This window comes from Rhincodon typus, chromosome 4 (assembly GCF_021869965.1).
Source record: "Rhincodon typus isolate 14 chromosome 4, sRhiTyp1.1, whole genome shotgun sequence".
In the NCBI taxonomy this organism is placed as follows: Eukaryota; Metazoa; Chordata; class Chondrichthyes; order Orectolobiformes; family Rhincodontidae; genus Rhincodon; species Rhincodon typus.
The window spans coordinates 95777310-95789366 of record NC_063335.1 but is presented as its reverse complement, the minus strand read 5'-3'; the positions used below and the strand labels follow the sequence as shown (position 1 = coordinate 95789366).

The following is a 12057-nucleotide window of genomic DNA, read 5'->3' as shown; positions in this document are numbered from 1 at the left end:
CTTGTTAGGCCGAAGGGATTCTATTCTGTTTAATGTGCTGTAATTCTCAGCTTGTCTTAGGTTTCAATATGTTCTGTTTGCATGAACTGTTGGACTTGAAGTTGCCACTGTTTGTATGCACTCCCAAGAATGGAGCAAACAGTCTTGCCCTCAATAAAAAGCTGCAGGTGCTCAAGTCACTCTTTTTCCACAATTCTTTTTTCCAGTTGATGTGAAGCTAGTAACGTTTGCTGAAACCTATTTATGTTCTGCTCTCATTCAATACTCATTAGAAGCCTATGCTTGATCAGAGATTGCCATAATGTTGGGAATTGGAATTTTTAAAGTTGTTTTGCTCCATCCCACAATTCTTTCCCTGCACTAACTCTCCAAAGCCAGAACCACATGTTTGTGTTGAACAAATTAGAACCTCTTTCAGTCCAGAGTTTTATTTTTGGAATAATTTGTGACTTCTCACTTCTTGGCTCAAACTCTGAATCCAGGCCTAAAGTGCTATTAAGGCTTCTGTATATTTTTTCCTAGAAACCATCCATTTAAGTAATCACTATTAATTTCAGTAATTATGGAAAAACATTTTTTCACTTTTAGAGTTCGTTTTTTTTTTTTTTTTTTCAAATTTAGACCAGCATGCATTCTTTTAGACTCCCAAATTATAAGGTCATGGCACTTCTGTTCTGGTGCAGATGGTTAAAATTCTGATTCTGTCCTTCAGTGTGAAGAGCATTATTGGAATAGGAGTTGGAGCTGGTGCATATATTCTGACTAAATTTGCTGTAAGTGGTACTTTTCTTGTTCACTTAAATGCTCTAGGGGTAACTTTTTATAGGCCTTCACTTTTAAGTGAAGGGCCTCATCCACCACTAGTTTACCTTTATAAATTCATGGTTAAGTAAATTTTTAGACCATGTTTTTGTGGAGTTGGTCCTAGGAAGAAGTCATTAAAACGATGGGCGGGACACTATTCCAGAATTCCTGCCATTCCCATTTCTTAGTTATTTTCATCAATTTAAGGATGCAGGTAAAAAGTCTACATGTAAGCACTCCTTGTCGCAGGTTCTGTTGTGGGAATGGATGTTTTAAATTCTGTAGTTTTGAAATCAGTCCAGTTGTGAACAGGACACCATGTTCACGGCTCCCCTCCAAAGGAATGGTCAGGAAGCAAAAATACATTAGACATTTAACATTCCTTTTGGAGAAAGGTGTTCCTTTTTGCCACCTTGTGAAGATATTAGTAATTTTTTTTTTTTTTTTTAAGAAATCTCTTTAATCCACCTCATACCTTGTCCAAATAAATATGAATTGAAAAATAGCTCCTTCAAAGAACAAATAAGGGATTAAGATATTCACCATAATCTTTGGAACAGGCCTTTGCTCAGCCAAGATTCGATTTGAAGCCATGTGAAAACTTGCACTAGTTGACAGTTGTCAAATGGCCTCATTATGAAACCTTGGTTTCCTTATACTGGTGGGGTGGTGGGGGGGTGGCGGCGGGAGAGAAAGTGGTAAAAGGGGAAATGAGAGTTACTGGTTCTGACAATCCATGATTAAAACTGGTTCAAAGTCTTGGTTAATAGAATTTAACCACCTAATCAACCAGGTTTGTTATCTGCCTGTCTGGCCACCTCAGGCCAGTATCTGGAGATGTGCCTTCTACCTCTCAGCTATGATAATAGCCTGGGCAACTCCTTTTAGGGCTGGCACAAGGTTGAAAAAATTCAAGACTCCTAATACCAAAGCCTTGATGAAAATTTTGACCTAAATTTTTTTGTAATCCATTTATGAAATGTGCTCAATTTATTTGTAACATTTCTTTATTTTTTCCCTCTCTTTCAGTTGACCTTTCCTGATCTTGTTGAGGGGTTATGCCTCATTAATATTAATTGCTGTGCTGAAGGTTGGATGGACTGGGCAGCAACTAAGGTAATGCAGTGTGAGAGACAATCTACTAATTAAGATATTGTGATCCAGTAATAGTCAAACCGCTTGACAGAACTTGCCTGCTGATTGTTGAATTATGCCCAATGTTATGTGGCTAGTGTTTTCACCAGATTTATTTTGATTGTGTTGGTATCCATACACTTGGTAGAATTCTACAGTTAGACCACTTTTTTAATGCACTTTTGTTATCCCCTGTTTGTCATTCAGTTGCACATTTTCTTTGTATACGATTTTAAAATTACTTTTAACAGAACTGTCATTGGCTAGTAGCCTTCTAAGATTTAGGTGGATCAGGGAGAGGTATCCTTAATTTAAAACTAAAATACAAGTGTTGTCCCATTTCTGAAATGTCATCTAGTTTGAATTGTGATTCTTGAGGTGCTTGAATCAAAGTTGTTGGAAGTTGCATCCTCAGGCTCCAGGTGTCACACCTGACTGCTCGATCTGTTGAAGATCAGCTTGATTACATCGTGTCTTCACCTCCCCCACCACATGATGGTGGGCCCAAAGGGGAAAAAGTAACACCACAACACAAACAAAGGCCCTGTCAACAGTATGATTTAGTGGTAATCTCCATATTTTAGAAGTAAATACAGATCTGTGATCAACTTGCAGAGAATGATGTGCATGATTGAGCTATGCCAAAACCAGAGAGAAAGCTTGTTGATGTGCCTGCTCGTCAGAGTGTGAGTAAGATCCAAGGCAAGTTTGTTTTTAAAATTGTTCTGCGATAGAAGATTGAAATGAAGAACTCCATTGGGGTGTGCCATGATTAGAAAGCATTGATGGTCATGACCATCAAATGTCTTGGCCAATTATTCCAGATAGGCATGCAACAAAAACAGTTCATTAATCATGGTAGACTCTCTCTATCATAAACTACGAGATGATTATCAGATTATCAGATAGTCATGAAGAATTCTGAAAGTATTTGAAAATTTTCTACGACAATGTTTGAGGATCTAGTCAGAGATCAGGTTGTTTTGGATCTAGGAATGTGCAATGAGAGGTTTAATAAATGATCAGAGTTTTTTTTTTAAAAAAAAAAAAAAAAAAAAAAAAAAAAAAAATCCCCGAGAAAACTGTGACCAGAACATGTGGAATTTTGTATTAGGTTTGAGGGGGAGGAACTTGGGCCAGAAACCAGTTTCAAGCTTAAGTAAGGGTAACTTGTTTTTAAGGGGTCAGGGCACAACTGGCTTGAGTGACTGGAAAAGTAGTTTAGCAGCAAAGACCGTTGAATAACAATGACAGGTATTTTAATAAAATAGCTAATGGCTCTCAGCAAAAATATATCCCATTGAGAAGGAAGGATTCTAGGAAGAGGATAAGCCATCTTTGATTTAACCAAGAAAGTTAAAGATGGCAGCAATTGTATGTGGTTTTTTTTTCAATATGGTAAGCCAGAAAATTGTGAAACCAACAAAAGACTACCAAAAGAGAAGGTGAACTTCATACCATTTCACTTCTGGCCTCATGGTGTCTGAATTCACAAACTTCCAGTGTATCCTGAGGTGCTCCTGTGTACTTTTCCTGATAAGGAGTCAATGATCCAAATTTGAGCAAGCAGTTTTAGGCCTTTTTTTTGACCACCTCCAGCAGCACTGTAGCAAGACATGTTTCACCCTCTGAATCTGCACCAATTGCTGTATTTCATCTTTATATAGGATAAATTCAAATTGAATTTTGGTACAGAATCTATAATTCAGGTAGACCTAGTAAGAAAGTTCTACTTTAACATGGGTGCTTTTAGTGTACCATGGTTGTCCCTTGTTACAATGTTGGCTTCTGAAATTACTGACTTTTCCTTTTAAAAGAAAGGCTGAAACATAAACGGATGTTTCATTTTGGACCTTTTTTATTCCATTTTCTGTTCCAGTTGTTTGACCTCCTGACTTTTTCATAGCTTATCATTCTCATCAATACTATTAGATGTTAATAGTGAATGTGCCTTTTTGAATTCTGTTAGTAATCTTATCAGCTCTAAGTACTGTAGTGACAAGTCTGTTTATACAATATAATCTGTAGTAAATAATTGCTTTTGGCTCTTTCTTTTCCCATCTGACTGAAATTGGGTAGATTGGAAGTTAAAATGAAGGTATTTACTTTTGACTGTCTAATCGCACTGCCTTCCCATATTAACTTGATCTCTGGGGTATCTGCATTAAATATGAAGATTAGTTCCACACTCTTTACTAGTTTATGGCCTGATTTGGGAAGGCTTATTGTGTTCTCTTTTTTAGAGCTATGCAATTCTTTCCACTGCCATACTCCACAATTTTTTTTTTTTGTTTTGCTTCCCAGGTCAGAATTTTTTTTCTTAAATTAGATAGCAATTCTAAGTAACTTTCTCTCTCACTGTTTTTAATGCATCCAGGTCTTTTGCGACTTAAAGCAAAATCCTTCATGTCTCCTCTTGGATTTATACACCACAACCTTTTAAATCTGTTCTTCTGATTTTCTGTCACTTCTTGAGTAGAAATATATCATCCTATTATAAAAATCGATGTTAATTTTAAATATCTCTTTCAATCTCCTCATAACCTTCTCTGCTCCAAGAACAATCCCAGCACTGCCCCGCCACCCGAATAACCGAAATTCATAATCTTGGTATAATAATTTTACCCAAGCCCTTTGTATTTTTCTTTATCATGATGCTCAGAATAGGTCACAACTGTGTAGTTGAACTCTAACCAGTGATTATATTTTTAATGTCCAAGTGTTTGTGTGTGTGTTTTTTTTTCAACTAGGCACAAGAAAAAATACCCAAGAGTCCTGTATGCTGTTCAAAAACAGATTCCAATTGTCCTGCTACCCTCCAATTTTTAAAGAACATCTCTCCATAAGCTTTTAACTACATGTTAAAATGTTAATCGGGTGATTGGTGTGAATGCATTAAGCATAAGCTAGATGCATCTAAGAAAAGATAGGATGGTTGTGTGGATAGAGGCTCATGTGGTGGATAAATATTAATACAGACTGATTTGAGCCACCTGACTTGGTACAGCACAGATGAACAATGAGACACAGCAATGTATTTACTTTAGATACACTTTGTAATAGTAAGGAGCACATTATTATAAGTTAAGCCCATTTAACCAATGTGTTTCTGACCTGAAGTCTCTTGCTATCTTAGCATCCTATTTCCTGAGGAGAAGATGAAACAGGTGTTGTGTATTATGAAGATTAAGCTATTGGTTTGTTTTTGTTTTCTCCCAGATTACTGGTTGGACCTCTAACCTGACAGATATTGTACTCTCTCATCTGTTTGGAAAGGTGAGTTCAGTATCTTGCATAGCATACATGGCATAAATATGCTTATGCAACATTTTGTGTTGGACGTCATCGTATCTCTGGACCATTTTAGATTGTTCTTTTTCTAAAGAAAACTAGCAGTTGATTTATCACCTTCAAATTCCTCTCTTGCCCTTGATTTTGACTTTTTTCTTTTGATCAAATCTTCTTGAGAGGAACTACGTTTTTTGAGGTGGTCAAGCAGGGCACGGAATGTATGCTGGGTGAGGATCTTGAATTTGAAATGAGATTTATTAGTACCCAAGCTGACTCATTCTTGAGGAATGTAGCTGGCAGACTGAATTTGCAGGAAAAAGCTTCACTAACTTGATGTCATTCTCAACATATATTTATTGCAGACACTAGTTCATTTATATGTAACTGTTTCATTTAGTATGCTACCCCACTGTATTGTGGCTCCCACTTTGCCCAGTAACCTTTTTCATGTACCATGTTGTCATTTAGAAATCAGGTCAGTTTGTTATTTTATCAAAGAACATTAATAAACTGGTTAAACATGACTTTTCTGCTCCTTGGATGCTGTCTGACTGGCTGTGCTTTTTCAGCTCCACATTTATTGACTGTAGATTCCAGCATCTACAGTCCTTACTGTTTCCTTTTTAACAAATGCATGTTGACTCCTCACAGTTACTTTGAATTTTTATGAAGTTATTTAATCAACCTAACCCCTCAACATCAGTGTCAAATTCAACTGGCCTATAGTTTCATCTTTCCATTCTTGAATAGAGGAATTATTGTTTGTTTCCATTCGGTTGGACCCCTTTCAGACTCAGCAAATTTTGCAACATTAACACTTCATATCTATCTCATAGGGTCTGAGGAGGGTGGCCAAAGCTGAAGTCTGAGCCTGGGGCTTGTTATACCACAGCTCCATCAGATTTTTCTGTAACACTTCTTTTCTTTTTTTTCTCTCTCCCTTCCTTTTCCATGTCCTGACTTGTAACTATTTATACACTCTCTCTGATGAAGCCAATATATCTGTTTCCATATACCTGTAAAAACTAATTCTTAAGCTCACAGCACAGTTTCTGAACCCCAGGGAACAGAGCAGGCAGCATTGCATTTTTGTATGGTCCTGTTTGTTTGTTTGTTTGGTTTTTGCTCTTGCACTGAATTCCTTTCATGCATTCTTCCACCCCCATCCCCGACTCCTGTTTGCAGGATGTCCAAGTGAAGCTAACAGTGTGTTCAGATTTGGCCAGAACTCTGTGGCTTTGGACTCTGTGCTGTTGATTTCAGATGTGTATTCAATAACTGAATTCTAAAAGAGAATTGTTTAAATGGCAGCTACCACTTTAATGTCCTTGAATGGAAACCTATGTTTTAAAAAAAGAGGTTAATGGCAGTTGGCTGAGGAGAAAAATCTTCCAGCAGCACGAAGACTTTGCAACAATGAAGCATTGTTAGTGGCCCAACCGTATTTAACTGATTCTTCAATGACCTCTGGTCAGAAATGCAGTAGATTGCTGATTTCCTTTTATATCTACATTCACGTGATCCCAAGGCAACACTTAATAAAAGATCAAGAACTCTATAGCTTGTTGTGATAAGTTGAGTTGCAATTTCAGTTGATGGTCACCTCCAACATGTTTTATCCCCACCCTGTTCTACACTGGTATTGCCATTTGTAGAGATTCCCACTGACCAGAGTACTTCAATGTATGCCCATCTTCAATGTTAACTTTCCAACTAAGTAAATTTCAAGCCATCTGTTATGGAATGCCTAACTTCTCTCAAACATGTTTAGAATAGAGAATTTAGCATAATTTGCATATATGTATTATCTATCATTGGAGTACTCCATCTACAGGATTTCAAAACAGTAACTTTAAGGTTGCTGCAATGTTTTGCTGCCTTGTGATTTCTCTGCCACTCTGTTAAAAGTTTCAATGCTGTGAGATTAACATATTGCACACTTTCCTAACTTGTGGGCATCTAATGCTGTTCTGTCACCTTTTCTGGTACAACATCTAGCTGTTCCCTCTTTTTTTAATGAGATCAAAGCATTTGAAGAACGGCTTTGGGCCCTTTTTGGAGGGGAGTGTAAATAAAAGAATGCATCTGAAAATTAATCATCTAGAACTTTGCCTGGAGAAGTAAGATTTGATCATAGAATCATGGATTATAGAATCCCTACAGTGTGGAAACAGACCCTTCGGCCCAACAAGTTCACACCGACCGTCGGAACATCCCACCCAATCTAGCATCCCTGAACACTACGGGCAATTGAGCACAGCCAGTCCACCTAGCTTGCACGTCTTTGGATTGTGGGAGGAAACCAGACGAAGCCCATGCAGACACAGATTCGATTTCACCCGTGGGTGAATGTGTGTGGAGTTTACAAGTTCTCCCTAAGTTCCTGGTGCTGAGGCAACAGTGCTAACCATTGAGCTGCTGTGCTGCCCAGTGATAGAAATGCTTTGTCAGAGTGAAGCATGCCTTGCAAATTTAATTGAATTTTTCAAGGTGACCATAAGTGTGTACATGAAGGAATTGGATGTGGAATTCAGCCAAGCCTTTAACAACATCCTAATATGGATGAATGACTTGAAGGGAAAAGCACTAGGTATCCAGGATAACGTAACAAGTTGGATCCAAAATTGGCTTAGTGGTAGCAGATGGATGGTGGTGATAGAAAGCTGTTTGGTTGGAGAACAGTATCCAGTGATGCTATCCAACTGACACCAATCCTCTGCTAGCTTGTGATCCCCATAGTATACCACTGGACCCAGCGTGAGTTTAATTCTACATCGGCTGAGGTTACCTTGAAGGACTACTTCTCCTTTTGCCTGAGGCATTGTGACCCTTAGTTAGACATGAGTTTTAGAATGTGTAGGGATAAGTATGACTGGAGATTATCTAGTTGGCTGACAGTGAGGAACGTGGTCTTAGGTTTCAGGAGGATATAGACTGTACGATCAGATGAGCAGATAAGTGGCAAATGGGATTTAACCCTGATAAGGTACTTTTGAGTACTTGTTGTCATATTTCTTTCAATGAGCAGGACACCAGGAAGAACAGTGAGATCTTGGGATGCTTGTCCACAGTTGGCTGCAAAATAGGCTTATGGTAGTTAAGAAGACATGGAGATACTTGCCTTTATCAGTTGTGGCATAGATTAAGACCTGTTGGAGCCGTATAGAATTTGAGGCTACATCTGGGGCACTATATAGGAAGGGTGTGATGGCACTGAGGAGCTCCACCAGGATGTTACCCAGCATGGAGCATCCTCTCTTTGAAGAAAGGCAGGATAAATTGATGTTGTTTAGCGCAGAGAATCCTGAGAAGGGAACCTGCTGAGGTCCAAGTCAGATCTACAGCATGGCAAAAGGCCCTTTGGCCCATTTGAATCTTGTCAGTCTAAAACACACACCCAACTATAATCCCATTTTGCATGTAAGCTTGTGCATTGCAAGTGCACATTTAAATACAGGCAGTGAGTTCCACATTCCCAACACACACTCTGGGTGAAAGTTTTTTTCTCTCCTCTCCTCCTCCTCTCCTCCTCCTCTCCCTCTCCCTCTCCCTCTCCTCCCCGCCCTAAATCTATGCCTCTCTATCATTGATTCCTCCACCAAAGGGAAAATTTCATTCCTGTCTACACTATTAACGCCCCTGATAATTTTGTACATCTCAATCATGTACCCTGCCATCCCACACGCTCACCATTCTCTGCTCTAGGGAAAACAACTCCAGGGTGTCTGTCTGTGTGTGTCTCTGAACTGTACTTTCCAACCTGTGACATCCCAGTAAATCTCCTCTGCGCACTCTCCAGTGCTGTCACATTCCTCCTATAATGTGAATTCCAGAACTGCACTGCATGTTTAACCAACATTTTGTGCAGTTACAGCATAATCTCCCTTTTAAACACTCTGCCTTGGATAACAAAAGGCAAAATTTATTAACTTTTTTTATGGCTTAAGATTTGAGGGGCATGGGCAGGGTGACTAGAAAGCATCTGTTCCCCCTTTTTATTGAAGAGTCGATGACCAGGATACATAATGTTAAGATGAAAGGCAACAAGTTTAGCTGATTTGAGGAATTGTTTTTCATGTGAAAAATGGTGGGAATCTGGAAAGCACTGCCTAGAAGGGCAGTTGAGTTGAGAAACCTCAAACTTTAAGTGCTTATCCAATTACTTTTTAAATGTCAACATTTAAGACTGGGCCAAGTGGTGGAAAGTGGGAATGGCATAGTTTTTGGTGCCATTCTGAGGGTCTTTTCCTGTACTTGTACTTGTGATTCTCTGATACGTGAATTTGGCAGCATTACACATGAACAATGAACAAAAAGCTCCCAGGTAATTGCTGTACAAACAAAATAAAAGATCGTCATTGTCTTTTAGATATGTTGTGAAATATCTAATTGCCTATGACATTTTGCCAAGATTGTGGCAACACTAAATTTTTAATACAAAAGTAAAATATTTAAGTGCTGGAAACCAGAAATATTAGTAATTCTCAGATCTGGCAGCATTTGTGGAGATGTCAACTGTTTCACTCTACACAATGCAGTCAAACCTGCTGAGCATTTGTAGTAGTTTTTTCCTCTTTTCGCCTGAAAGTTGTTTTTGTGTTGCATATAAAAAGCTGTTTTTTTTTTTTTTTTAAAATGTAAAAGTTTGTCAATCCATTCCAACAAACCAATATTTACCTTTTTTACCAGAGTTGATTAAACTACCCCTGTGATTTATGATTTTGTAATTAACACTGTTTAATATTTGCAATCTGTTTTCAGGATGAAATGCATTCTAATCCCGATTTGATCCAGATGTACCGCTCTCACATTACTTCTGAGATTAATCACAACAATTTGCAACTTTTTGTTGATTCATACAACAGGTACAGTAGCACTAGATCCTTTTTTTCCCACAAGTAATTAACTATGACCCAAGTAAAGGCTCTGTTCTGTGAAGCACAAAACTTTTTTAATAAAAGTATCAAGCACACTTGTAGTTTGTTTTCAGTAAGGCAGTAGTTGTGGCATAACCGTAGACCTCTAAGGTTCCCCTCGAGCTAGGAAAGGGAAAACAGTGCTTTGTTCCTCGCTTGACAGTAAATGCATGCAAAGCATCTCTAGAAAAACTGATCCAAAGGTTGGGAGGAGTTCCATTGTGATCACCAGGGGAAAATGCACTAGAAGAAATAATCGGACTTAAACTGAAAATCCTGCATTCTGGGATCATGAGTGGCTTAAAGATGGTGAATGAATTAAGTTGTAATGCCCCAAACTTCCCCCTACTATAGAGTACTGCGAAATTAAAAGGAAAGCAAATGTAGGACCACTATTGGAGGAAACAAGCCAATTATTCTGAATGTATCGTTGGCAAAATGATCTCTATTTTAGAAAACAGCAGGCTGTTTCCGAAAACACAATATCAAGTTGAGTCAGCAGAGGTTTTTGAAAGGGAGATGGTGTTTGACAATTTTTTTGTGTGTAAAAGGTAACCAGAAATGTAGTGTTCGAATTTCTAAAAGGTAAAAGTAACTTTATAAGATGTGAACTCCTGATAATTGGGTGATTTATATTAGAATGGGTGACTTGATTAACCATGAGAAGCAAAATTGGGATAGCCGAGTCAAATTCAGGTTGAAATATTTTAATTAGTGCTTTCCACTCTTTACAATTTGTATTAATGACTTGGATGAAGGGATTGACTATTGTAACCATATTTGCAGACAATTCAAAGTCTGCAAAGGGATTTAGATAACTTAAAGAACCATGGGTGCTAGAAATCTTAAAAAATACAAATTCTTGAAGAAACTTGGCAGGTCTGGCAGCATCGGTGGACGAAACAGTTAATATTGAGTCCAGTGACTCTACTTCAGAACTGCAGATTTGTAGAATCCAAGGAATGTTGGAGCCCTAAGCAGTGCATTTTTTTTTTCATTCATGGGATGTGGGCATTGCTGGTTGGACCAGGATTTACTGCCCATCAGTAACACTCCTTGAAGATATTGATGAGCTGCCTTGAACAGCTGCTGTCCATATACTGTAGGTAGACCCACAATGGTGTCAGGGCTCACGTTCCATGATTTTGGTCCAGTAACATGGAAGGAACTGTAATATATTTCCCAGTCAAGATGATGTGCAGCTTGAATTGAAACTTAAAGGAAATGGCATTGTCTGGCAACTGCCTCTTTTAACACTCCTCTGCCTGAATGTGAACTCAGGTCCTGGGATTTGATTTGATGCATTTGTTTTTGCCGATACCTTTTCTGATTTTTAAAAAATAACACCTACTCTACTCTTAGACTCTAGGTTACCTTCCATTTCTAGCATCTAATTCTTCTTCTCTGTGAAGACTGACATCAATACACAACTTTCTCTTTTTTGGGGTGTGTGGGGTGTGGATGTTTAGGCGTTGATTAACTTTATCAGGCATGCAATAGTATCTGGGAACTCTGTCTACAGCATCGAAGAACAGCCCTTCGACTCAATGAGCCCATGCCAGTGAAAATTACTTAGCATTACTAAACCCATTTTCCAGCACTTGGCCCAGAGCCTGTTATGCTTCGGCATCACAAATGTACATATAAATAATAAACTTGAGGATTTTTACCTCTGAGATAGTAGGAACTGCAGATGCTGGAGAATCTGAGACAACAAGGTGCAGAGCTGGATGAACACAGCAGGCCAAGCAGCATCATAGGCAGGCTGACATTTCGGGCCTAGACCCTTCATCAGAAAAGGGGGAGGGGAAGGGGGCTCTGAAATAAAGAGGGGGAGGCGGATAGAAGATGGATAGAGGAGAAGATAGGTGGAGAGGAAACAGACAGGTCAAAGAGGCAGGGATGGAGCCAG

General features: G+C 38.7%; 1 protein-coding gene across 5 annotated transcripts in view; it reads left to right on the top strand.

Annotated features, from left to right (window-relative positions):
• The window catches only part of LOC109930338 (protein NDRG1-like), a 119606-nt gene that overhangs the window by 90109 nt on the left and 17440 nt on the right, over nucleotides 1–12057 (top strand). For all 5 annotated transcript variants that reach the window (XM_048595589.1, XM_020529846.2, XM_020529845.2 and 2 more), the window contains 4 exons: nucleotides 713–773; nucleotides 1834–1920; nucleotides 5158–5214; nucleotides 9991–10094. In XM_048595589.1, the coding sequence (XP_048451546.1) occupies nucleotides 713–773; nucleotides 1834–1920; nucleotides 5158–5214; nucleotides 9991–10094 (309 nt within the window). The remainder of the gene's footprint in view (nucleotides 1–712; nucleotides 774–1833; nucleotides 1921–5157; nucleotides 5215–9990; nucleotides 10095–12057) is intronic.